At 39.5% G+C, this 27683-nt stretch overlaps 1 protein-coding gene and 1 long non-coding RNA gene across 12 annotated transcripts in view; both read right to left on the reverse strand.

Annotated features, from left to right (window-relative positions):
- Positions 1-27683, reverse strand: part of LOC116250092 (protein transport protein Sec24-like At4g32640) — a 191305-nt gene that overhangs the window by 114043 nt on the left and 49579 nt on the right. For 6 of the 11 annotated variants that reach the window (XM_050076991.1, XM_050076990.1, XM_050076988.1 and 3 more), the window contains one exon: positions 18834-19502. Coding sequence is in view for 1 of the 11 variants with exons in the window: in XM_050076986.1 (XP_049932943.1) it covers positions 9582-9626; positions 9713-9815; positions 10573-10691 (267 nt within the window). In the remaining 10 variants the exon portion in view is untranslated. Of the gene's footprint in view, positions 1-9557; positions 9627-9712; positions 9816-10572; positions 10692-11616; positions 11805-17055; positions 17725-18833; positions 19503-27683 lie in introns of those variants that run through there. The other 5 variants (XM_050076992.1, XM_050076994.1, XM_050076986.1 and 2 more) reach the window with 4 other exon arrangements.
- On the reverse strand, positions 15278-15912 carry LOC126409944 (uncharacterized). The gene is made up of 2 exons (XR_007572895.1): positions 15876-15912; positions 15278-15767 (listed from the first exon to the last, which is right to left on the reverse strand). It is a non-coding gene; the product is annotated as an uncharacterized LOC126409944 (long non-coding RNA).

Here is a 27683-nt window from a genome sequence, read left to right on the forward strand (position 1 = left end):
GAAGACGCCTCACTCTCTGTTACCGGGGACTTGTGAACCTTTCTCTCTTTCACTCAGAGTTTTTTGGTTGTGTTTGCTTTATTCACAACCATAGTCCTCACATTAAAAAGCTTGATCCAAGATCTATTAAGGGCATTTTTTTAGGGTATTCTCCCACTCAAAAAGGGTACAAGTGTCGAGACCCTTCCACTGGTCGGGCCTATGTTACCAAAGATGTCACTTTCCTTGAACATGTTTCCTATTTTGGTGAGAATCCTCTTCAGGGGGAGTACTCTATGTCACAGGAAGAGTATTCTCCGAGTCAGGAAATTCAGTTTACAGATTTTTTGGACTACAGGCGTGACTCCGTTGGTCCATCTAGTGAGGTGCATGAACAAGAGAAAAATGAAGAGTGTTCCACTGAGGCAGAAGAGAAGTGCAATCGTTTATTTGGGCAAGTTTACTCTAGGCGAAGAGTTTGTACAGATGAGATGACAGGTGGTGAGAATTCTACTCCCAATCCAATTAGTCCTTCCCTGGATGACCCAAGTCGTGCGCAGAAGCAACCTGTTGAAGAAGAGATTCAGACTGTTGCTGCTAGTGAAGAGCTTCCCATCGCCCTGCGAAAGGGTGTCAGGTCATGTACTCAACATCCTATTGGTAACTTTGTTTCATATTCTAGACTGAGCAAGGACTACAAATGCTTTGTATCTTCTCTTTCTTTGACTATGATTCCCAGGAATGTTACTGAGGCTCAGAGTGATCCTAAGTGGACCTATGCAATGCAAGAAGAGATGGAAGCCTTGCGAAGAAACATGACATGGGAAGTTGTAAAGATTCCTGAGGCGGCTCACTTGGTTGGATCTAAGTGGGTCTACACCATCAAGTACAAACCAGATGGGAGTGTTGAAAGATACAAAGCTCGTCTTGTGGCCAAGGGGTTTAGTCAGAAATATGGGATTGATTATTTGGAGACCTTTGCTCCTGTTGCGAAGATGAAGACGGTCAGAGTCATTATCTCTTTAGCTGTGATGAAGGAGTGGAAGATGTACCAACTTGATGTCAAGAACGCATTTCTCAATGGAGACCTTGAAGAGGAAGTATATATGTGTATGCCTCCAGGATATGAGGAACCTGGAAAATGTTGCAAGCTAAGGAAAGCTTTATATGGGCTCAAGCAATCTCCTCGAGCGTGGTTTGAACGACTCAGACTTGTCATGAGACAATGTGGATACCATCAAGGGAATGGAGATCATACACTTTTTGTGAAGAGAAATAAGCAAAAGGTTACTATTCTGTTGGTATATGTTGATGATATGATTGTCACAGGTGATGATGAAGATGAAATAATGAAGTTAAAGAAACTGTTGGCGATCGAGTTTGATCTTAAGGACCTTGGTAAGTTGAAATACTTCCTTGGCATAGAAATTGCTAGGTCTGGGACTAGCCTTGTGCTAAATCAACGGAAGTACACTCTAGATTTGTTAAAGGAGGCTGGGAAACTAGGGTGTAGACCAGCTTCTACTCCTCTAGATGCTGGCCATAAGCTAAGTCTTAGAGACGGGGAGCCACTCTGTGAAGAGGCAAAAAGAAGATATCAATGTCTTGTAGGGAAGTTAATTTATCTTACTCTCACTAGACCTGATATTACCTTTGCTGTGAATGTGATGAGCCAGTTCATGCATGCTTCCACGGATGCCCACTTGAAGGCTGTTGACAGGATCTTGTGCTACTTGAAGAGGAATCCTGGCAAAGGTCTCTTATATGTCAAGCAAGACACTCTTGGGATTGAAGGTTATTCAGATGCAGACTGGGCAGGCTGTATTGACACTAGGAGGTCCACCTCCGGCTATTGTATTTATTTGGGAGGGAATCTCATAGTGTGCAGAAGTAAAAGGCAAGATGTTTGTTCGCGTTTCAGTGCTGAAGCAGAATACAGAGTTGTTGCTATGAGAGTTTCCGAGCTTTTGTGGCTGAAAGTATTGTTGACTGATATTGGTATAAAGGTTGAAGAACCAATGAAGATGTATTGCGATAACAAGTCTGCAATTAACTTGGCCAACAACCCTGTGCTTCATGACAGAACAAAGCATGTTGAGATTGACCGACATTTCATTCGAGAGAGAATTGATGCTAAAGAACTTGTACTTCCTTACATGAGATCTGAAGACCAAACGGCTGATGTTCTGACGAAGGCTTTATCTTCGACCTCATTTGAGAGAAATGTATCCAAGTTGGGCATGTTTGATATGCATGCCCAACTTGAGGGGGAGTGTTGAAGTATGTTAGATGGGTCTCGGGACCGGGTCCGGATCCGTATCCGATCCAACTTGTAGCCCTTGTTGGGCATTATTTAAGTCGTGTAACCCTAATCCTTATGGTGTGAATGAAAGACTAAGGAGAGAGAGTCTGGCGGCTAGTGGGCACCGGCTCCTCCTCATTCGTGGTTTTTTCCCTCTTGTTGAGGGTTTTCCACGTTACATCGTGATCGTTGTTTCTCTTTCTCTTCTTGTTCGTGTTTCTACAAAGACTATCGTTTCTTTCCAAAGAGTAATAACCAGGAATTGAAGTTTTTTTCTTTCTTGAATCTATAGCTTAGATTTATCCAGAGGAGAACGCAGATAAAAAGGCTCGTCCATTATGATAGTGATAAGCAGCAGCAATTAGTATTACTAGCCTTCCTACTCCTCATGTATTCTCCTAACCAATCAGACGGGTAACATATGGTCTATGCAATTGATTGAACAGGAGATAAAATGGAGCCTCTGCAGTTACTATTGCAAAGAGTTCAGAACTAGTACATGTATATCAAGAATGTTTCCTCTGACAGACCATGCATCCTGCATAAACTGTTCAAAAATATAAAAAGAGGAAGGTAAAGTACAAAATGGGTGAAAGATCCGTCGAGATTATTCCTTTAACTCTTAAAAGAAACATAAAACCTATCTACATAATGTTAAAATATAAATCCTTCACCAGCACGTTGAAGAGGAGTCTCTTAGGATTCCACCTCCTTGTAGAATGTGTTAAAATATTTAATGTCCTTGTAACATGTGAAGAGTCTCATAGGATTCTATGTTATAGTTAATATCCTTGTTATATGGGAAGTCTCCTAGGATTCTATGTTGTAGTTAATATCCTTGTAATATGTGAAGTCTCTTAGGTTTCTATGATGTAATTAATGTCCTTGGAGCTTGTGAAATCTCCTAGGATTCTACGATTGGAGACTCTTAGAATTCTGAAAATGAGATTATAAATAGAGGCCGTGCAAACCATTTTGGCTACGGCTTCTTCTCCTCAGTTTCTTCTTGTTTTCATTCTCTCTCTCTCTCTCTCTCTCTCTCTCTCTCTCCTGCGTGAGTGCTGTTTTCGGGTTACAGATATTGGTGCTACATTTCTATCATGGTATCAGAGCGCCAGGTTACGTTATCTCTACCAAACGAAATGCCCAAACAGGTCTGATCTGGTTAGAACTCTTTTCTCATCTTGTCTCTATCCTGAATTTACTTTTCTCTTGCGCAATTCTTGTTCCTTTTTCTTCTTGCTTACCAAGGACACATCTTGTTATATCGTGTCTTCTTTCCCTCTCATCTTCTACCTATATACCATTCCTTTCTGCTGTCATGGAAAACCTTTCGCATTCTGGCATGTCCTCAAGTTTTCTTCCTCACCTTATTACCGAAAAACTCAACCATGAGAATTATCTGATCTGGAAAAGGCAAATCATGCCTTTCATAAGAAGTCAAGGCCTCTTTGGACATCTCGATGGTTCAACAAAGGCTCCACCAATATCCGTCTTACAGGAAATAAAAAATGAGGCAGGAGAAGTTATTGCTGTTCATGAAGACAACAATCCTGAACATGCTATGTGGATGAGACGTGATCAAAGTCTGGTTGCGTATATTTTGTCCACTTTATCTCAACAAGTGTTACTTTCAGTTTCTGATGATTGTACTGCAGAAGAATTATGGGAAACCCTTGCTGATACTTTTTCCCAAATATCAGAAGCTCGAATTATGTACTTAAAGAAAGAATTTCAGAATTTGAGCAAAGGTTCAACGTCTATCATGGATTATTTGGGGCGTATTAAGGCCGTCGCAGACCAACTTGCTGCCTCAGGGAATAACATTTCTGATAAGGAAAAGGTGCAGCAAACCTTGAATGGACTTGGGCATGATTATCATGCTTTTATTACAGCTCTTGAGGTCCTTCCTGTTCTGCCTTCCTTCAACGAACTACAAGGTAAACTTCTCCAACATGAAATGAATATGAAAAGAGTCATTGAAAGGACTGATCAAGGGAACTCCCAAAATGTGTTGGCTATGAATGTAAAGTTTGGTAAGAGCCATGGGAACTCCAACCATGGTGGTCGTGGCATTCTACCAACACCACATAACCAAGGTATGTCTCCTTTGGATACTTCAAGAAAAATACCAATTTGTTTTCAGTGCAACAAGAAAGGACACATGAAGGCACAATGTTGGTTTAATCCTCAAAATAAAAACAAAGGGGTGAGACATGATTATAAACAAGGAGGACAAAGTTCTAAATCCACCGCTGAAGATATGCAACAGCTATTGATGGCCGCATTCTCAAAGATGACTATAAAGCAAAATGAGCAGGGAGAATGGTTCTTGGATTCAGGTGCAGCTACCCATGTGACAGGAAATGCAGGTAAATTGACTAACTTATCCCCTCATTACGGTAGAAGTTGCATTATAACAGGTGATGAAAAATCTCATCCTATTACACATATTGGAAATGCACATATTCCATTGTCATCCTCGTCTCTATCACTGTCTAATGTTGTTCTTGCTTCCAATATCAAAAAGAACATCATATCCATTTCTAAACTCATTGATGATACAAGCTCTTCTGTTGAATTCACACCTTCTTCTGTCTATGTCAAGGACCTCCAAACGAAGAAAATGTTCGCTAGAGGGGAGCGTCAAGGGAATATGTACGTCCTCAAGGAATGTCTACCCAAGGATTCATCCACTTTTGATATAGGATTGAAGACATTTTCTCTTTCTCATAATGCGTCATCAGTGCCAAGTTCTTGCCATTTTCAATCAAAAATAAGGGGCCCTAACCAATTTTTGGAGTCTGATTTGTGGCATAGTCGGCTAGGACACTGTGGTCGACATTTCATTGAAAAACTTGTCACAGATAGTCTCATTCCAAGATCAAGTTTACCTCTTACTTCAAGTGTCAAAAAATGTTCAAGTTGTGGACTTTGTAAGAGTCATGTTTTACCTTTCCATAATATAAATCAAAGGGCTTCCAAACCTTTTGAAACTATTTTTTCTGATGTATGGGGGCCAGCCCCTATTGATTCCATGTCTGGGTCAAGATATTATGTCTTATTCATTGACTCTTACTCACGTTTCACCTGGATTTACTTCATGAAACACAAATCAGAAGTACCTCACATATTTCGAAACTTCTATGCCATGATTCAAACTAAATTTTCATCCAATGTGGTGCATTTTCAATGTGATGGAGGGGGAGAATATTCCTCGCTTGATTTTATTGAATTTCTACGTGAAAAAGGGATAACTAGACAAATTTCCTGCCCTTACACACCACAACAAAATGGTGTAGTTGAGCGGAAACATCGACATATAGTTGAAAGCGCCATGAGCATGATGCATGATACTAATGTGCCCATTTCCTTGTGGACTGAAGCCTTCCATACTGCTGTATACATAATAAATTGTTTGCCTATGACACTCTTGATGTCTAAATCGCCATATTTTACACTCTTAGGCAAACAACCTGATTACAAGAACTTGAAGGTTTTTGGTTGTGTATGCTATGTTCACGTTGATGCTGCCTTGAGGAACAAGTTTCAAGACAAAGCTATTCAATGTAGATTCGTTGGATATGCTGATGAATATAAAGGTTTTCGATGCTATGATCCAACAACTAAACGTATCAAAACTTCAAGAAATGTCATTTTTGATGAACATAGTTTTGATAATACAAATGAAATGCCTATGACCATTGAATCTTATGATCCCTGGACCAGTACACAGTTATTCAATGCAGATCCTGTTATAGAAAATGATGTGCCTCAAAGTGAAGATTCAGAGAGAGCAATACAACCGTCGGATATGGCTCAAAGTGAAAATCAAGAAGATCCAACACAGTCATTAAGTCATCACGAAAACAATAATGAACAGAGCAACGATGCACATCGGTATTCGGGTCTTATCTACAGTCGACGACTAAGGGACAGAGATGCTCACAGTGAAGAAGACAACATGCCCCACCTTAGAAGATCCCAACGCATTCGTCATCCCATTCACAGGTGGGTTAGCTATGATTCTTTATCACTTGATTTTCAGTTATTCATGGCAAAAATTGGCAAGGAGGAAGAACCTACTTCATTTGATCAAGCATCAAAATCACATCATTGGAGAAAGGCTATGAAAGAAGAAATGGATGCCTTGCATGAATGTGGAACATGGGAGATCGTTCCGAGGCCACACGAAAAGAACGTAGTGGGCTCCAAATGGGTATACAAAATTAAATACAAACCTGACGGCAGCATAGAAAGACACAAAGCAAGGTTAGTAGCAAAAGGGTTTACACAACAATATGGAGAAGATTATGATGAGGCATTCAGCCCTGTGATCAAAATGGGAACAATTCGCGTGATTATATCATTGGCAGTTGAATATGGATGGAGACTACATCAAATGGACGTGAAGAATGCTTTTCTTCATGGTGATTTAAGGGATGAAGTATATATGGAACAACCTCCAGGATACACGAAAGGAGACTCTCATGCATGGGTTTGCAAACTAAGAAAATCTATTTATGGACTTAAACAGGCCTCACGTTCGTGGTTTGACAGTTTCTCTTGCAAGATTCAAGAATGTGGTTTTCGGAGATGTCCTCTAGATCACTCTCTTTTCATTTATCGAAAGGAAAACATATTTACTTTACTTCTTATATATGTTGATGATATTGTTATCACAGGCAATTCAGAAAAACACATAGAAGAAGCTAAAGTTTTGATGATGCAAAACTTCAAAATGAAAGAGCTTGGTGATTTACGATTCTTTCTTGGAGTGGAGATTGATAGGCACAATAATCGCCTCACATTGACACAACAGAAATACACGTTGGATTTGTTGAAAAAGTCAGGTATGTCTGATTGTAAGCCTGTTGGAACTCCTAGTGTTCTAAATCAAAGACTAAGTGCTCAAGATGGGGAGTTATATGAAGATCCTACGCAATATCGAAGTATTGTTGGGGCACTTCAATATCTTACATTTACTAGACCAGATATTATATATGCTGTGAATCAAGTATCCCAATTTATGCATGCACCTAGAGATACTCACATGGATGCTGTCAAAAGCATATTAAGATATCTTAAAGGGACAGCAGGAGATGGCTTAGTTTATGGTAAGAGTGAAAATATAACTACTGGACATCAACTTATGACATTCACAGATGCAGATTGGGCTGGAGATCCCGATCAAAGAAAGTCCATTTCTGGTTTTTGTATTTTCATTGGACGTAATCTTGTGTCTTGGAGTTGTCGAAAGCAAAAGGCAATAGCAAGATCCAGCACTGAAGCTGAATACAGATGCATGGCTGCAGGTACTGCTGAAGTTACATGGGTTAGACATTTGCTAGAAGACATTGGAGAAAAGATTAAAACATCAATGTTAATGTGCGATAATCAAAGCGCTATTAACATTGCCTTTAATCCCGTACAACATGGTCGAACAAAGCACATTGAGATTGATCAACACTTTGTTAGACAAAAGGTGGAAGACAAGGAAATTCAGCCTATTTATGTTCGTACAAATGAACAAGTTGCAAACTTATTTACAAAAGGATTAACAAAGGAACGATTCCGGTTTCTAAAGGCAAGTTGTACATGGTGCAAAACCATGCACAACTTGAGGGAGGGTGTTAAAATATAAATCCTTCACCAGCACGTTGAAGAGGAGTCTCTTAGGATTCCACCTCCTTGTAGAATGTGTTAAAATATTTAATGTCCTTGTAACATGTGAAGAGTCTCCTAGGATTCTATGTTATAGTTAATATCCTTGTTATATGGGAAGTCTCCTAGGATTCTATGTTGTAGTTAATATCCTTGTAATATGTGAAGTCTCTTAGGTTTCTATGATGTAATTAATGTCCTTGGAGCTTGTGAAATCTCCTAGGATTCTACGATTGGAGACTCTTAGAATTCTGAAAATGAGATTATAAATAGAGGCCGTGCAAACCATTTTGGCTACGGCTTCTTCTCCTCAGTTTCTTCTTGTTTTCATTCTCTCTCTCTCTCTCTCTCTCTCTCTCTCTCTCTCTCTCTCTCTCTCTCCTGCGTGAGTGCTGTTTTCGGGTTACAGATATTGGTGCTACATTTCTATCACATAACACCCATATGGTTATCATAAATGAATCCCCAAAAATAACTACATAACATTTCCTCCTGCAGACGTCGGCTGACCTTGAAGGCTGAAGTGGCCCACGGCCGCGGACGACTTGTCCTCCTGCAGACGTCGGAGAGTCCCAGACGGGAGAACAAGAGAAGAGAAGAGAAGGAGAAGTCGGAGAGACCGAGAGGCGAGAGAGGGAGAGTCGGAGTCGGAGAGAGCTCAGAGAGGGAGAAGTGAGAACGAAAACGAAAAGAGGAAAGTAGCCAGGAAACACTAAACTCTTCCCGCTTTCTCATCTGAACCGGTTTTAAATGAATGGGAAAAATCTTTCAGATTCCCATTTTGATGTGTGTGTGATGACTGAGAAATATATTTCCATAACTATATTTCTGTGTTTGATGATAAATAAATATATTTTTAGATTTCTAAAGAACTACAGTAGTAACTATCTTCTAGAAAGAATGCCATCAAAAATCACATATAAAACACGAAAGCAGCATTCTGGCAAATCTCATGTAACAGTTGCACAATGGTAACAATTGGCCAGGATATAGTGTAACTTACAAGTATACACTTGAGAAAAGCTATATCTTAGCCAAACATCACGTACAGAAAAGGTATCAATTATAAATTCAACTCAAAAAACAACTTCCATTACGTCAATGGAGATTCATAAAACCCATACAAGACTCGTTTAACTCAAAACATCTCAAAACAAAAGCTTCTAATCAGCAATTTTATACCATTTACCATGTTTGCGGATGCAAGTAGCATCTTTTCCAGTTATGAGAGAAGCTTCTCTTTCCGGATGTTTCTGATTCAAATGACCAATGAAGAGACCATCCTCATCATGCCAGTTCACCTACTAATAACAGCCATAGGCTCCATTTCTCATTTTGATTCATCTACCAGGCATAAAACCAACATCACCAAATCAGCTTCCAGTAAGCAGGCTTTCAAATAAATGTAATCATCACCTCAGAGCCAGATTAGTTCGTAGAAAACAAAACCAGCCCCCACAAGCATATAACAGAGAGGAAATTCAGCATCAAGGAACACACTAGATGGGAAACTATCATCATTAATCTAGTGAAAATTTAACCAGAAGAGCTTCAATGCAACAAAGCATGAGAAGGTATACTGGAACACTCCAATGGAGAACCACCCACATAACCATGTCCATATGCAAGGACTCCTTCAACACCATCTCCTTGCAACTTTTGCATGCTTCAAACACACTTCCTGCATGATTTCATTTTCCAGACGTCCATCAAAAACATGAAAGAATTTCTCTCCCTCAAATATCACCCAATATAATGACCTGTTACCTGAGCCATGTGAGCGGCTTCATAAAAAAGAGGCAAGAATTTGGCTGGGTTCCAGAAGATCAGATACGGCAAGGATGGACTTGCATCCAGCGGCTCTGCAAATCTACATGTAAGAAAATGATTGATCACCACAACAAATAAGATTTTTGGCCATGGTCCATACCATGGAAAGTAACTAAGTGGGCCAAAGTGTCCAATCATTAGCTAATGCAATATCAATGTGGTAGCACATTCAAACAAGATAATTTGTAATGCCATAATTTTTCAGAAAAAGGTAAGCCAAAGGAGTTGGCTAACTAACACGATCCATGTGTACATAACTCAACCATGAAGCAGCAGATTGCTGCTAGACTCAAGTGGGATCACCATCTTTGGCCCTATTTCTCATTTTTATTGACTTCTCATTCTCATTTTTGCCATTATGTTTTACTATCTTCCACAGTTTCTCAATTTTTTTTCATCAGAAGTTTGTCTTATACTTTAAGGTCAAGAACATATGGGATCTTGGCCGGGCCGACCTATCAGGCCCTACCTGGGCCGGGAAAATCCTGGCCCAGGCCCGGGCCCAACCGGGACGGCCCGGCGGCAACCCGGCCCGATGCCCACACTTACAAAGGAGTTGGCTAACTAAAACGATCCATGTGTACGTGACTCAACCATGTAGCAACAGATTGCTGCTACACTCAAGTGGGATCACTATCTTTGGCCCTATTTCTCATTTTTATTAACTTCTTCATTCTCATTTTTGCCATTATGTTTTACGATCTTCCACAGTTTCTCAATTTTTTTCATCAAGAACATATGGGACCTTGCAAAAGCAGACATTGAAATATTTAGAGAGAGAGAGAAAGACGAATTACCTCCTCTCAACATGAAAAAAAGAAGAAACAAAGAGAATAAGGCCTTTGATGAAATCTTCAGGACACTCATCGTCTAAATGCTTGCCAACAACTGATGGAGCATTTGCAAGATTGATCACCTATCAAGAATATATATAGTTAATAAATAATACAGCACAACTGAAACTTAAATGCAACAACACATGCCAACTAGAAAGAATGCATGCATAATACTCTAGGGAGACCAAAAGCATGGCCAATAGATAAGCCATTGCTAAGTAGCTACATGTTGGTCCATTCATTGGAACATTCAAGCTTGACAACGACCTTGTCTATAGAGCTCCAATTTGGCCCCCAGTGCCTACAAAGAGTTGGATGAACTTCACGTACATCCAATAACTCAGTAAAAGTTTTTTGCTTTTACATACTATGCTTACACATTCTGCGTACTGAAATGACAACGAAATGTCTAGCATTACCCAACTGAGATACGAATATAAGTGAATTACAACATATACAACATTTCAGTATGGTTTCTACTTTCCAAACCTGTAGATCATGCATAGCACACCAAAATCCAATCCAAGTATTTTGTTGTAAACTGGAAGGAGATATAGTTCTATGTTTGACCATTTTGCGTGCAAGTAGTATCTTTGATTTTCTGTGTAACGTTGTAAGCATACTGCAGAAACACTAGTTAACTGTTAACAAGATGAGCAGGCGAGCTGGTTTCAGGTGGTAATTGCTTGAACAGCGTGTGTCATCTTCATGGGTCCAGATCTAATCCTGGTCCTTTCAGAGTGAGACCAATCCCTCTGTGTTTCAATCTCAAACAACCAGTTCTTGGAAAAGCTTCTATCAAATTGAACAGTAAAACCAAGAATCAACTAAATTGATGTATCGACATATATCCATAACAAAACAGTACCCAACTTTGACCCAAAAACCATACAAAAGTCGGTCCCTAACCTCTGCAAAATCACTGGTTGAACTAGCAGTTTTATGCAGTTTGAGGAAACTAAGAGTCCAATAAGTTAGACCAAAAAATGCACATTTACTACCTCAAATAGAAACAAGTCAAAAGGTTCTTCAAGAGTGATGCTACTAGTTTAATTACAGAAGTTGAAAAATAAACAATTCCTAAAGTGTGGTTGCTTGAAAGGGCAACCCTGTGTCAATTTAGATCTTTGACTTGTGCTCCAACTCCTCCACTGAATGCATCCGCCCTTACATTTATCCAGAAGTGCCTGCGGCTGCAATGACGAACTTGAAAAAACATGAGAACAAAGAAAAACAAGGGCATAAACCTAGAGCTTAGACCCACTCACGAGCAAGAACTCTAAGCTCAACTAATAAACACTTTAAAACGATATACATGAAACAGAAAATAACCAAAATCCTTACTTGAAATCTATGTTCTCTAAATTAACTGGACCAAAAGATAAGCAAATTTGAAAGACAGTGAAATAAGCCTACACGACTCTGACTTAAGCTGTCATATCACACCCAAAATCCTAACTCAATTCAGGTAAAAGATAGACCAATTGAAACTTGTTTGGTTTCTGCAAGCAATCCAATTTCTGCACATATATGTAAATTTCTCTAGCAAAAAATCTCTGTTTTCGACATCAACTTTGCAACCACTGGGTCATATCAGATTCCCTACAATAAAATAAACTAAACCCAAGGGATAAGTCTTGGCAAGCAAAACAAATCATTCATCAAATGTTAAAGTCACCCAAACATCCACAGTTTTGGAATAGAATTCTGCAGCAATCACTGCAATTGTAGGAGATTTCCGATGTAGACGGTGTAGTTTCAAGCTCTCAGGCAATGTACATGCATAACACTTGGCTTCCTACCAATTATGACAAGCTAACAAACAAAAAACACAAACAAACAATGACAGCATTTGCCTGTCTTCGTGCGAACTTTTGCAACCAGCAATAGTCAGTTTCTGTTTCAGCCAAAAATTTATGTAAACTCACTCAAATCAAATTGGATGCCACAACTTTGTTGGGAACTCAAATAAAAAGTTGATTTTGAAGCACAAGATCAAACTCTCGTGCAACATGAATCGGCTTTTCCAAAACCACTGTACATCCACAAGAACACTGATGAGTTGGGCTTTAAACTTCGACATCAGCTGCATGAATTAGAAGACACTGACAATGTAAATAATAATAATAATAATGAAAAAAAAGTTAAAAGCTAACGACTCTTTCAAACCCTTTCCTAAGCAAACCTTAAAAGAGAAATCAACAAAAATACCGTCTAGCCTTCACAATAAAACAAATTGTGATGGGAACATGGAAAGGGGAAGATGGAAAATTCATTACACTCAGCATGAGTGGAATATGTTTGACGGGTTTCATCTATTTTATGAATGGACTAGCGGTTTGGTAATAAAAAGGGCAACATTTTTCAAAAACAGAGAGGGGCTGGGAGTTCCTCATATGCCCATGAAGTCCGGAAACATTACAAGAGATGTCAAGTGTTTAGTTTTAAATAGTTTATAAATCATCAATTTAAATCATAAGTAGAAAGTTCTCGTATCGTGCAAATGATATGCCTTTCATTTACCCTCAATACCGTACAAGCATCGGGATTCATTTCGCATCAATGTTGTTGAATCTCTAGAAGGGAAGCCTTTAAATTTCCAAAAAATGAACATAAAGTAATCATCCTCAACGTCTTAGGAAATAAAAAAGAAGAGCAGATATTGACCCAAGGATCGCACATCCATGAAAGATTGTCGCATTTCAATTCCTTCGAGTTCAGCCTTCATGCCATTTATCTCTTGACAGGTACCTTTTTTGTTTTTCTTGGTTTTGCTTCTTTTTCTTCCTTTTTTTCTGCATTTGCCTTTTTGCCTTTTCATTTTTTCTTGCTTTTGATTTTCTTTCTCAGGCCGACCTTCACCTTTAAGGGAATACCTCACCACCCCAAAGGCTACTACGAAGCTCCACCGCATTGGTGGTCAGGTGTAGTTTTGTCACATATCAACCCGTTTCACCTTGCAGGTTTTCAACATGCCAAAAGTCCATAAGTCATTATCTTCGCGGCATAGACATAAATCACCTATATGCCTACCCGGTACTCTTGATTATTAACTCTTGATTATTAACCCAGAGGAACAACTACACAAGCCCCGAGCCCATCTCTCAACTCTTATTTTGCTACCTGCCAATATTTTATAAGGCATTATGGCTTTTCTCTTAAGATATTTTCCTGCTAAACCCTTACAGACACTTGATCACTAGAGCCAATACCATCTCCTAGTCTTGACTTTCTCAGCTTCATAGGATTTTTCCAGATTTCCTCTTCTAATGATTGACAACAAAAAAAACTTGAAAGTTTCCTTTTACTTGGGCAGGTAGTAAGAACAAAACGAAGGCATATCATCGCATGATAAGACACTTTTAAAATGTTTCTAGGCACAATAAAAAAATTTCTCTTTCAAAAAAATACTTGACATCAAATGGCATATCACCTGGAAGTAGGAACTCTCTTCTACCAAAAGAGAAGTTTTTATGAAACCAGACTGATTTGTTGGGTAGAAGAAGAGCTTCATATGCTCTCCTATGGGAAGATCAAATTATCCAATTCAAAAATCGAACTATCGAATTCAAAAATCAAATACAAATCATCTATTCTACTCTATCCCCGCCTATCTAATCACTCCTGCCTTGCACCTTATTCTAAATAAATCAAGAATTCAAGCAAAAAATAAAAAATAAAACAGTTTATAGGAACATAAACACGTCCTAAAAACGAAGAAGTGAACCTATATTTACTAAGTTGAACCCTTACCAACTATAAGATATAAAATTTCACTCAAAAAAAAAAAATGAAAACAACAAAGCAAACCTTTCCACCAATGTCATGTGAGGTTAATGACTAAAGACCCAAAATTCTAAAAAAAATGAAGAACACTAAATAATGTTGCAAATCCAACCTAATTGGTCCAACTGGTGGCCATTTTACATATGCCAAAGAAGTTTTAGATACAAAAAAAAAAACAAAAATTTTTGAAGGTCATTTTTATATTTAAAAACGATTTTTAATTTGGTGTAAATTCTATCAGAAACACAAGACAACAGCTACAATTCCTAGTCTACTTCAAAAACGATCGTACAAATAAAAGTTCAATGTTCTCCAAAACCTTAGGCCATCTCCCCTTCGCACAAGGGGCGCCCGGCTTGGTAATTTGGCGCACAAAGCACATCTAGGGCTAATTGCAGACGAAAGAACCAAACCTGAGATTTTTTTTTTTTAAAAAAAAGAAGAATTAGTGATAGTCCAAGATTAGTTCGCCTTTCTAAAGGGCTCCCCAGGTCCACTGATTCATTGATCTTCCTGTATGCTAACAAAGAGGCATTCCCATGTTCAAGTCATTTCAGTCTTTGACGTGAAGGGATTGCAAAGTGGCATATTGGGGAGAAGCAACTGGTGAAAGAACTTCAGAACCGCTACACCATACAAACAACCCAACCATTCCTATGCAAAAATGAAACAGGATTGACTGTGTTCACTAGACATTAAGTTCAAATCCCAAACTTTCATAGAAGTGTACCAACAATTGTACTTGGAGCATGCAATTCAACTAAAAAAAAAAAAAACAGATTACATGCCCCGAGGCATGTAAATAAAATAAAAGAAACTGCAATGGTGAGTAATTATGACCATGGCACGATATTTGAACTTACAAAAAGTAAACCAGGAATATCATGAAATTGGACTGCATAGCTACTACGAAGATTCTAGTCACAAGACAAAACCCACATAACCCATCCATATACTGACAAGTTCATCATCGCCAGTCAAGCTATGATAAACATCGAAGAGAAAATCACACATTCTTGTTTCCAGGCATACTGGTTCCAGCATAACCAGGACCTCGGCCTTGAGGTGGATAAGGTCCAGTAGCATATCCACCAGCTTGGCCACCACGATTTGGATTGTATCCACCACTTGGGTTTCCGCCTTGAGGATACCTGTTCTGTCCTCCTGGAGGTCCCCGAGGCTTATTGTAGTGGTGACTTGGCCCACCAACAACTTGAGGTGGGGCATTGGTTAGGGTCAGGCCTGATTTGCATATGCGGTTGCCCTGGCTGCTGAATTGGCGGCAAACGTTGATGCTGTTGAGGATGCTGTAATTTTTGCCTCTTGGCTGTTTCTTCGTGCTGCCTTTGCTGTTGTCTTTTCTTCTTGCTCTGGAACTCATGAGATGACTAGTATTTGGGCAAACTAAGAGGAAGGCCAGAACCGGCTAACAAAAGGCCGTCAATTGTGACACTTGGCATGAACAAAAGATTTTGTACCTTTTCGGGCCACATGGCAACGGATCACACTAGAAACACTCAGCATCAAGTGCATCTTTTGCAAATATCCTCTGAAAAGAAGAAAATGAAACCATCAGTGGACAAACAAACACAAACAGCAGAGGATGCAAGAAGGAAAAAGGGTTGACATATCAACAGCAGACTTCAAGAAGAAAAGATAAAAACTGGAGAAATGCAAGAACATCAAGGAAGAATACAATCTCAACCAGATAAATATCATAGCTAGGAAGGAGTGGTACCAACATATCTAACTCTAGTCTCTAGTTTTGACTTCAAAGCAGCTGAAGAACCTCTTGCAAATAGAAATAACAAGACACATAATGCAGATCGAAACAGAAAATGCACCCAGTATTTCAACATGTAGAATAATAGAATTCTACCTGACAAAATTCGAAGAGAAATTTTAGAAATAAAGCGGACCACTGTTCAAGCAAAAAGATTTTCAGTGTATGCCCTTTTCCTCTCTCTCTCTCTCTCACTGAAAACCATTCAGGTTTACAGTCAGTTCTCTCTCTCTCCCTTCCTGCCCTTCCTTTTTCAATTTTAACCAAAAAAATGTTTAAAAGAAAAAACGGATATCCAGATATGTCCCTTAACCGCAGTGCTGCATCTGTGGTATGGGGAGTACAAGGACCATATCCCCATTCACATGTGACTTAGCAGGGAACTGATTAGTTGGCTAGTCGGATTAACTGTTCACTAGCTGGACATCATAGCAACAATCGTTCTAAACCTTAGCTCCTTGAGTCCAGCCTGTTCTAGAAACAAGAATTGACAACACTGAATGCTGAACAATTGCTGGCAACATTCTTCCAATAACATTCCACCAGACAAGGACAAGTTCAAAAATAGACCATAATTTTCTCAAGAAACACTGATTCCCTTTGTCATTTTTAAGTCACAGAGAAGTTTGAATGTACATTTCCATATTTGAGAAGAAAACAAAACTGTAAATACATTGAAATGCCACGTATCACTTTCATGTCATATACATCACAGTTATTTCATTTTGGTAGATGAACAGGACGCTAGTTGGGTAATTCATAATTTTCCAGAAAGCTATCAAAAGCATTAGCAGCAATACTTTTAGAATCAAGTGAAGCAGTCATCAAATGCTTTAGTGCCACGATATTTGAACTTACAAAAAGTAAACCAGGAATATCATGAAATTGGACTGCATAGCTACTACGAAGATTCTAGTCACAAGACAAAACCCACATAACCCATCCATATACTGACAAGTTCATCATCGCCAGTCAAGCTATGATAAACATCGAAGAGAAAATCACACATTCTTGTTTCCAGGCATACTGGTTCCAGCATAACCAGGACCTCGGCCTTGAGGTGGATAAGGTCCAGTAGCATATCCACCAGCTTGGCCACCACGATTTGGATTGTATCCACCACTTGGGTTTCCGCCTTGAGGATACCTGTTCTGTCCTCCTGGAGGTCCCCGAGGCTTATTGTAGTGGTGACTTGGCCCACCAACAACTTGAGGTGGGGCATTGGTTAGGGTCAGGCCTGATTTGCATATGCGGTTGCCCTGGCTGCTGAATTGGCGGCAAACGTTGATGCTGTTGAGGATGCTGTAATTTTTGCCTCTTGGCTGTTTCTTCGTGCTGCCTTTGCTGTTGTCTTTTCTTCTTGCTCTGGAACTCATGAGATGACTCGTATTTGGGCAAACTAAGAGGAAGGCCAGAACCGGCTAACAAAAGGCCGTCAATTGTGACACTTGGCATGAACAAAAGATTTTGTACCTTTTCGGGCCACATGGCAACGGATCACACTAGAAACACTCAGCATCAAGTGCATCTTTTGCAGATATCCTCTGAAAAGAAGAAAATGAAACCATCAGTGGACAAACAAACACAAACAGCAGAGGATGCAAGAAGGAAAAAGGGTTGACATATCAACAGCAGACTTCAAGAAGAAAAGATAAAAACTGGAGAAATGCAAGAACATCAAGGAAGAATACAATCTCAACCAGATAAATATCATAGCTAGGAAGGAGTGGTACCAACATATCTAACTCTAGTCTCTAGTTTTGACTTCAAAGCAGCTGAAGAACCTCTTGCAAATAGAAATAACAAGACACATAATGCAGATCGAAACAGAAAATGCACCCAGTATTTCAACATGTAGAATAATAGAATTCTACCTGACAAAATTCGAAGAGAAATTTTAGAAATAAAGCGGACCACTGTTCAAGCAAAAAGATTTTCAGTGTATGCCCTTTTCCTCTCTCTCTCTCTCTCACTGAAAACCATTCAGGTTTACAGTCAGTTCTCTCTCTCTCCCTTCCTGCCCTTCCTTTTTCAATTTTAACCAAAAAAATGTTTAAAAGAAAAAACGGATATCCAGATATGTCCCTTAACCGCAGTGCTGCATCTGTGGTATGGGGAGTACAAGGACCATATCCCCATTCACATGTGACTTAGCAGGGAACTGATTAGTTGGCTAGTCGGATTAACTGTTCACTAGCTGGACATCATAGCAACAATCGTTCTAAACCTTAGCTCCTTGAGTCCAGCCTGTTCTAGAAACAAGAATTGACAACACTGAATGCTGAACAATTGCTGGCAACATTCTTCCAATAACATTCCACCAGACAAGGACAAGTTCAAAAATAGACCATAATTTTCTCAAGAAACACTGATTCCCTTTGTCATTTTTAAGTCACAGAGAAGTTTGAATGTACATTTCCATATTTGAGAAGAAAACAAAACTGTAAATACATTGAAATGCCACGTATCACTTTCATGTCATATACATCACAGTTATTTCATTTTGGTAGATGAACAGGACGCTAGTTGGGTAATTCATAATTTTCCAGAAAGCTATCAAAAGCATTAGCAGCAATACTTTTAGAATCAAGTGAAGCAGTCATCAAATGCTTTAGTGCCACGATATTTGAACTTACAAAAAGTAAACCAGGAATATCATGAAATTGGACTGCATAGCTACTACGAAGATTCTAGTCACAAGACAAAACCCACATAACCCATCCATATACTGACAAGTTCATCATCGCCAGTCAAGCTATGATAAACATCGAAGAGAAAATCACACATTCTTGTTTCCAGGCATACTGGTTCCAGCATAACCAGGACCTCGGCCTTGAGGTGGATAAGGTCCAGTAGCATATCCACCAGCTTGGCCACCACGATTTGGATTGTATCCACCACTTGGGTTTCCGCCTTGAGGATACCTGTTCTGTCCTCCTGGAGGTCCCCGAGGCTTATTGTAGTGGTGACTTGGCCCACCAACAACTTGAGGTGGGGCATTGGTTAGGGTCAGGCCTGATTTGCATATGCGGTTGCCCTGGCTGCTGAATTGGCGGCAAACGTTGATGCTGTTGAGGATGCTGTAATTTTTGCCTCTTGGCTGTTTCTTCGTGCTGCCTTTGCTGTTGTCTTTTCTTCTTGCTCTGGAACTCATGAGATGACTCGTATTTGGGCAAACTAAGAGGAAGGCCAGAACCGGCTAACAAAAGGCCGTCAATTGTGACACTTGGCATGAACAAAAGATTTTGTACCTTTTCGGGCCACATGGCAACGGATCACACTAGAAACACTCAGCATCAAGTGCATCTTTTGCAGATATCCTCTGAAAAGAAGAAAATGAAACCATCAGTGGACAAACAAACACAAACAGCAGAGGATGCAAGAAGGAAAAAGGGTTGACATATCAACAGCAGACTTCAAGAAGAAAAGATAAAAACTGGAGAAATGCAAGAACATCAAGGAAGAATACAATCTCAACCAGATAAATATCATAGCTAGGAAGGAGTGGTACCAACATATCTAACTCTAGTCTCTGATAGAAATGTAGCACCAATATCTGTAACCCGAAAACAGCACTCACGCAGGAAGATAGAGAGAGAGAGAGAGAATGAAAACAAGAAGAAACTGAGGAGAAGAAGCCGTAGCCAAAATGGTTTGCACGGCCTCTATTTATAATCTCATTTTCAGAATTCTAAGAGTCTCCAATCGTAGAATCCTAGGAGATTTCACAAGCTCCAAGGACATTAATTACATCATAGAAACCTAAGAGACTTCACATATTACAAGGATATTAACTACAACATAGAATCCTAGGAGACTTCCCATATAACAAGGATATTAACTATAACATAGAATCCTAGGAGACTCTTCACATGTTACAAGGACATTAAATATTTTAACACATTCTACAAGGAGGTGGAATCCTAAGAGACTCCTCTTCAACGTGCTGGTGAAGGATTTATATTTTAACACCCTCCCTCAAGTTGTGCATGGTTTTGCACCATGTACAACTTGCCTTTAGAAACCGGAATCGTTCATTTGTTAATCCTTTTGTAAATAAGTCTGCAACTTGTTCATTTGTACGAAAATAAATAGGCTGAATTTCCTTGTCTTCCACCTTTTGTCTAACAAAGTGTTGATCAATCTCAATGTGCTTTGTTCGACCATGTTGTACGGGATTAAAGGCAATGTTAATAGCGCTTTGATTATCGCACATTAACATTGATGTTTTAATCTTTTCTCCAATGTCTTCTAGCAAATGTCTAACCCATGTAACTTCAGCAGTACCTGCAGCCATGCATCTGTATTCAGCTTCAGTGCTGGATCTTGCTATTGCCTTTTGCTTTCGACAACTCCAAGACACAAGATTACGTCCAATGAAAATACAAAAACCAGAAATGGACTTTCTTTGATCGGGATCTCCAGCCCAATCTGCATCTGTGAATGTCATAAGTTGATGTCCAGTAGTTATATTTTCACTCTTACCATAAACTAAGCCATCTCCTGCTGTCCCTTTAAGATATCTTAATATTCTTTTGACAGCATCCATGTGAGTATCTCTAGGTGCATGCATAAATTGGGATACTTGATTCACAGCATATATAATATCTGGTCTAGTAAATGTAAGATATTGAAGTGCCCCAACAATACTTCGATATTGCGTAGGATCTTCATATAACTCCCCATCTTGAGCACTTAGTCTTTGATTTAGAACACTAGGAGTTCCAACAGGCTTACAATCAGACATACCTGACTTTTTCAACAAATCCAACGTGTATTTCTGTTGTGTCAATGTGAGGCGATTATTGTGCCTATCAATCTCCACTCCAAGAAAGAATCGTAAATCACCAAGCTCTTTCATTTTGAAGTTTTGCATCATCAAAACTTTAGCTTCTTCTATGTGTTTTTCTGAATTGCCTGTGATAACAATATCATCAACATATATAAGAAGTAAAGTAAATATGTTTTCCTTTCGATAAATGAAAAGAGAGTGATCTAGAGGACATCTCCGAAAACCACATTCTTGAATCTTGCAAGAGAAACTGTCAAACCACGAACGTGAGGCCTGTTTAAGTCCATAAATAGATTTTCTTAGTTTGCAAACCCATGCATGAGAGTCTCCTTTCGTGTATCCTGGAGGTTGTTCCATATATACTTCATCCCTTAAATCACCATGAAGAAAAGCATTCTTCACGTCCATTTGATGTAGTATCCATCCATATTCAACTGCCAATGATATAATCACGCGAATTGTTCCCATTTTGATCACAGGGCTGAATGCCTCATCATAATCTTCTCCATATTGTTGTGTAAACCCTTTTGCTACTAACCTTGCTTTGTGTCTTTCTATGCTGCCGTCAGGTTTGTATTTAATTTTGTATACCCATTTGGAGCCCACTACGTTCTTTTCGTGTGGCCTCGGAACGATCTCCCATGTTCCACATTCATGCAAGGCATCCATTTCTTCTTTCATAGCCTTTCTCCAATGATGTGATTTTGATGCTTCATCAAATGAAGTAGGTTCTTCCTCCTTGCCAATTTTTGCCATGAATAACTGAAAATCAAGTGATAAAGAATCATAGCTAACCCACCTGTGAATGGGATGACGAATGCGTTGGGATCTTCTAAGGTGGGGCATGTTGTCTTCTTCACTGTGAGCATCTCTGTCCCTTAGTCGTCGACTGTAGATAAGACCCGAATACCGATGTGCATCGTTGCTCTGTTCATTATTGTTTTCGTGATGACTTAATGACTGTGTTGGATCTTCTTGATTTTCACTTTGAGCCATATCCGACGGTTGTATTGCTCTCTCTGAATCTTCACTTTGAGGCACATCATTTTCTATAACAGGATCTGCATTGAATAACTGTGTACTGGTCCAGGGATCATAAGATTCAATGGTCATAGGCATTTCATTTGTATTATCAAAACTATGTTCATCAAAAATGACATTTCTTGAAGTTTTGATACGTTTAGTTGTTGGATCATAGCATCGAAAACCTTTATATTCATCAGCATATCCAACGAATCTACATTGAATAGCTTTGTCTTGAAACTTGTTCCTCAAGGCAGCATCAACGTGAACATAGCATACACAACCAAAAACCTTCAAGTTCTTGTAATCAGGTTGTTTGCCTAAGAGTGTAAAATATGGCGATTTAGACATCAAGAGTGTCATAGGCAAACAATTTATTATGTATACAGCAGTATGGAAGGCTTCAGTCCACAAGGAAATGGGCACATTAGTATCATGCATCATGCTCATGGTGCTTTCAACTATATGTCGATGTTTCCGCTCAACTACACCATTTTGTTGTGGTGTGTAAGGGCAGGAAATTTGTCTAGTTATCCCTTTTTCACGTAGAAATTCAATAAAATCAAGCGAGGAATATTCTCCCCCTCCATCACATTGAAAATGCACCACATTGGATGAAAATTTAGTTTGAATCATGGCATAGAAGTTTCGAAATATGTGAGGTACTTCTGATTTGTGTTTCATGAAGTAAATCCAGGTGAAACGTGAGTAAGAGTCAATGAATAAGACATAATATCTTGACCCAGACATGGAATCAATAGGGGCTGGCCCCCATACATCAGAAAAAATAGTTTCAAAAGGTTTGGAAGCCCTTTGATTTATATTATGGAAAGGTAAAACATGACTCTTACAAAGTCCACAACTTGAACATTTTTTGACACTTGAAGTAAGAGGTAAACTTGATCTTGGAATGAGACTATCTGTGACAAGTTTTTCAATGAAATGTCGACCACAGTGTCCTAGCCGACTATGCCACAAATCAGACTCCAAAAATTGGTTAGGGCCCCTTACTTTTGATTGAAAATGGCAAGAACTTGGCACTGATGACGCATTATGAGAAAGAGAAAATGTCTTCAATCCTATATCAAAAGTGGATGAATCCTTGGGTAGACATTCCTTGAGGACGTACATATTCCCTTGACGCTCCCCTCTAGCGAACATTTTCTTCGTTTGGAGGTCCTTGACATAGACAGAAGAAGGTGTGAATTCAACAGAAGAGCTTGTATCATCAATGAGTTTAGAAATGGATATGATGTTCTTTTTGATATTGGAAGCAAGAACAACATTAGACAGTGATAGAGACGAGGATGACAATGGAATATGTGCATTTCCAATATGTGTAATAGGATGAGATTTTCCATCACCTGTTATAATGCAACTTCTACCGTAATGAGGGGATAAGTTAGTCAATTTACCTGCATTTCCTGTCACATGGGTAGCTGCACCTGAATCCAATAACCATTCTCCCTGCTCATTTTGCTTTATAGTCATCTTTGAGAATGCGGCCATCAATAGCTGTTGCATATCTTCAGCGGTGGATTTAGAACTTTGTCCTCCTTGTTTATAATCATGTCTCACCCCTTTGTTTTTATTTTGAGGATTAAACCAACATTGTGCCTTCATGTGTCCTTTCTTGTTGCACTGAAAACAAATTGGTATTTTTCTTGAAGTATCCAAAGGAGACATACCTTGGTTATGTGGTGTTGGTAGAATGCCACGACCACCATGGTTGGAGTTCCCATGGCTCTTACCAAACTTTACATTCATAGCCAACACATTTTGGGAGTTCCCTTGATCAGTCCTTTCAATGACTCTTTTCATATTCATTTCATGTTGGAGAAGTTTACCTTGTAGTTCGTTGAAGGAAGGCAGAACAGGAAGGACCTCAAGAGCTGTAATAAAAGCATGATAATCATGCCCAAGTCCATTCAAGGTTTGCTGCACCTTTTCCTTATCAGAAATATTATTCCCTGAGGCAGCAAGTTGGTCTGCGACGGCCTTAATACGCCCCAAATAATCCATGATAGACGTTGAACCTTTGCTCAAATTCTGAAATTCTTTCTTTAAGTACATAATTCGAGCTTCTGATATTTGGGAAAAAGTATCAGCAAGGGTTTCCCATAATTCTTCTGCAGTACAATCATCAGAAACTGAAAGTAACACTTGTTGAGATAAAGTGGACAAAATATACGCAACCAGACTTTGATCACGTCTCATCCACATAGCATGTTCAGGATTGTTGTCTTCATGAACAGCAATAACTTCTCCTGCCTCATTTTTTATTTCCTGTAAGACGGATATTGGTGGAGCCTTTGTTGAACCATCGAGATGTCCAAAGAGGCCTTGACTTCTTATGAAAGGCATGATTTGCCTTTTCCAGATCAGATAATTCTCATGGTTGAGTTTTTCGGTAATAAGGTGAGGAAGAAAACTTGAGGACATGCCAGAATGCGAAAGGTTTTCCATGACAGCAGAAAGGAATGGTATATAGGTAGAAGATGAGAGGGAAAGAAGACACGATATAACAAAATGTGTCCTTGGTAAGCAAGAAGAAAAAGGAACAAGAATTGCGCAAGAGAAAAGTAAATTCAGGATAGAGACAAGATGAGAAAAGAGTTCTAACCAGATCAGACCTGTTTGGGCATTTCGTTTGGTAGAGATAACGTAACCTGGCGCTCTGATACCATGATAGAAATGTAGCACCAATATCTGTAACCCGAAAACAGCACTCACGCAGGAAGATAGAGAGAGAGAGAGAGAATGGAAACAAGAAGAAACTGAGGAGAAGAAGCCGTAGCCAAAATGGTTTGCACGGCCTCTATTTATAATCTCATTTTCAGAATTCTAAGAGTCTCCAATCGTAGAATCCTAGGAGATTTCACAAGCTCCAAGGACATTAATTACATCATAGAAACCTAAGAGACTTCACATATTACAAGGATATTAACTACAACATAGAATCCTAGGAGACTTCCCATATAACAAGGATATTAACTATAACATAGAATCCTAGGAGACTCTTCACATGTTACAAGGACATTAAATATTTTAACACATTCTACAAGGAGGTGGAATCCTAAGAGACTCCTCTTCAACGTGCTGGTGAAGGATTTATATTTTAACATTATGTAGATAGGTTTTATGTTTCTTTTAAGAGTTAAAGGAATAATCTCGACGGATCTTTCACCCATTTTGTACTTTACCTTCCTCTTTTTATATTTTTGAACAGTTTATGCAGGATGCATGGTCTGTCAGAGGAAACATTCTTGATATACATGTACTAGTTCTGAACTCTTTGCAATAGTAACTGCAGAGGCTCCATTTTATCTCCTGTTCAATCAATTGCATAGACCATATGTTACCCGTCTGATTGGTTAGGAGAATACATGAGGAGTAGGAAGGCTAGTAATACTAATTGCTGCTGCTTATCACTATCATAATGGACGAGCCTTTTTATCTGCGTTCTCCTCTGGATAAATCTAAGCTATAGATTCAAGAAAGAAAAAAACTTCAATTCCTGGTTATTACTCTTTGGAAAGAAACGATAGTCTTTGTAGAAACACGAACAAGAAGAGAAAGAGAAACAACGATCACGATGTAACGTGGAAAACCCTCAACAAGAGGGAAAAAACCACGAATGAGGAGGAGCCGGTGCCCACTAGCCGCCAGACTCTCTCTCCTTAGTCTTTCATTCACACCATAAGGATTAGGGTTACACGACTTAAATAATGCCCAACAAGGGCTACAAGTTGGATCGGATACGGATCCGGACCCGGTCCCGAGACCCATCTAACATACTTCAACACTCCCCCTCAAGTTGGGCATGCATATCAAACATGCCCAACTTGGATACATTTCTCTCAAATGAGGTCGAAGATAAAGCCTTCGTCAGAACATCAGCCGTTTGGTCTTCAGATCTCATGTAAGGAAGTACAAGTTCTTTAGCATCAATTCTCTCTCGAATGAAATGCCGGTCAATCTCAACATGCTTTGTTCTGTCATGAAGCACAGGGTTGTTGGCCAAGTTAATTGCAGACTTGTTATCGCAATACATCTTCATTGGTTCTTCAACCTTTATACCAATATCAGTCAACAATACTTTCAGCCACAAAAGCTCGGAAACTCTCATAGCAACAACTCTGTATTCTGCTTCAGCACTGAAACGCGAACAAACATCTTGCCTTTTACTTCTGCACACTATGAGATTCCCTCCCAAATAAATACAATAGCCGGAGGTGGACCTCCTAGTGTCAATACAGCCTGCCCAGTCTGCATCTGAATAACCTTCAATCCCAAGAGTGTCTTGCTTGACATATAAGAGACCTTTGCCAGGATTCCTCTTCAAGTAGCACAAGATCCTGTCAATAGCCTTCAAGTGGGCATCCGTGGGAGCATGCATGAACTGGCTCATCACATTCACAGCAAAGGTAATATCAGGTCTAGTGAGAGTAAGATAAATTAACTTCCCTACAAGACATTGATATCTTCTTTTTGCCTCTTCACAGAGTGGCTCCCCGTCTCTAAGACTTAGCTTATGGCCAGCATCTAGAGGAGTAGAAGCTGGTCTACACCCTAGTTTCCCAGCCTCCTTTAACAAATCTAGAGTGTACTTCCGTTGATTTAGCACAAGGCTAGTCCCAGACCTAGCAATTTCTATGCCAAGGAAGTATTTCAACTTACCAAGGTCCTTAAGATCAAACTCGATCGCCAACAGTTTCTTTAACTTCATTATTTCATCTTCATCATCACCTGTGACAATCATATCATCAACATATACCAACAGAATAGTAACCTTTTGCTTATTTCTCTTCACAAAAAGTGTATGATCTCCATTCCCTTGATGGTATCCACATTGTCTCATGACAAGTCTGAGTCGTTCAAACCACGCTCGAGGAGATTGCTTGAGCCCATATAAAGCTTTCCTTAGCTTGCAACATTTTCCAGGTTCCTCATATCCTGGAGGCATACACATATATACTTCCTCTTCAAGGTCTCCATTGAGAAATGCGTTCTTGACATCAAGTTGGTACATCTTCCACTCCTTCATCACAGCTAAAGAGATAATGACTCTGACCGTCTTCATCTTCGCAACAGGAGCAAAGGTCTCCAAATAATCAATCCCATATTTCTGACTAAACCCCTTGGCCACAAGACGAGCTTTGTATCTTTCAACACTCCCATCTGGTTTGTACTTGATGGTGTAGACCCACTTAGATCCAACCAAGTGAGCCGCCTCAGGAATCTTTACAACTTCCCATGTCATGTTTCTTCGCAAGGCTTCCATCTCTTCTTGCATTGCATAGGTCCACTTAGGATCACTCTGAGCCTCAGTAACATTCCTGGGAATCATAGTCAAAGAAAGAGAAGATACAAAGCATTTGTAGTCCTTGCTCAGTCTAGAATATGAAACAAAGTTACCAATAGGATGTTGAGTACATGACCTGACACCCTTTCGCAGGGCGATGGGAAGCTCTTCACTAGCAGCAACAGTCTGAATCTCTTCTTCAACAGGTTGCTTCTGCGCACGACTTGGGTCATCCAGGGAAGGACTAATTGGATTGGGAGTAGAATTCTCACCACCTGTCATCTCATCTGTACAAACTCTTCGCCTAGAGTAAACTTGCCCAAATAAACGATTGCACTTCTCTTCTGCCTCAGTGGAACACTTTTCATTTTTCTCTTGTTCAT

This window comes from Nymphaea colorata, chromosome 3, assembly GCF_008831285.2.
Source record: "Nymphaea colorata isolate Beijing-Zhang1983 chromosome 3, ASM883128v2, whole genome shotgun sequence".
Classification (NCBI taxonomy): Eukaryota; Viridiplantae; Streptophyta; class Magnoliopsida; order Nymphaeales; family Nymphaeaceae; genus Nymphaea; species Nymphaea colorata.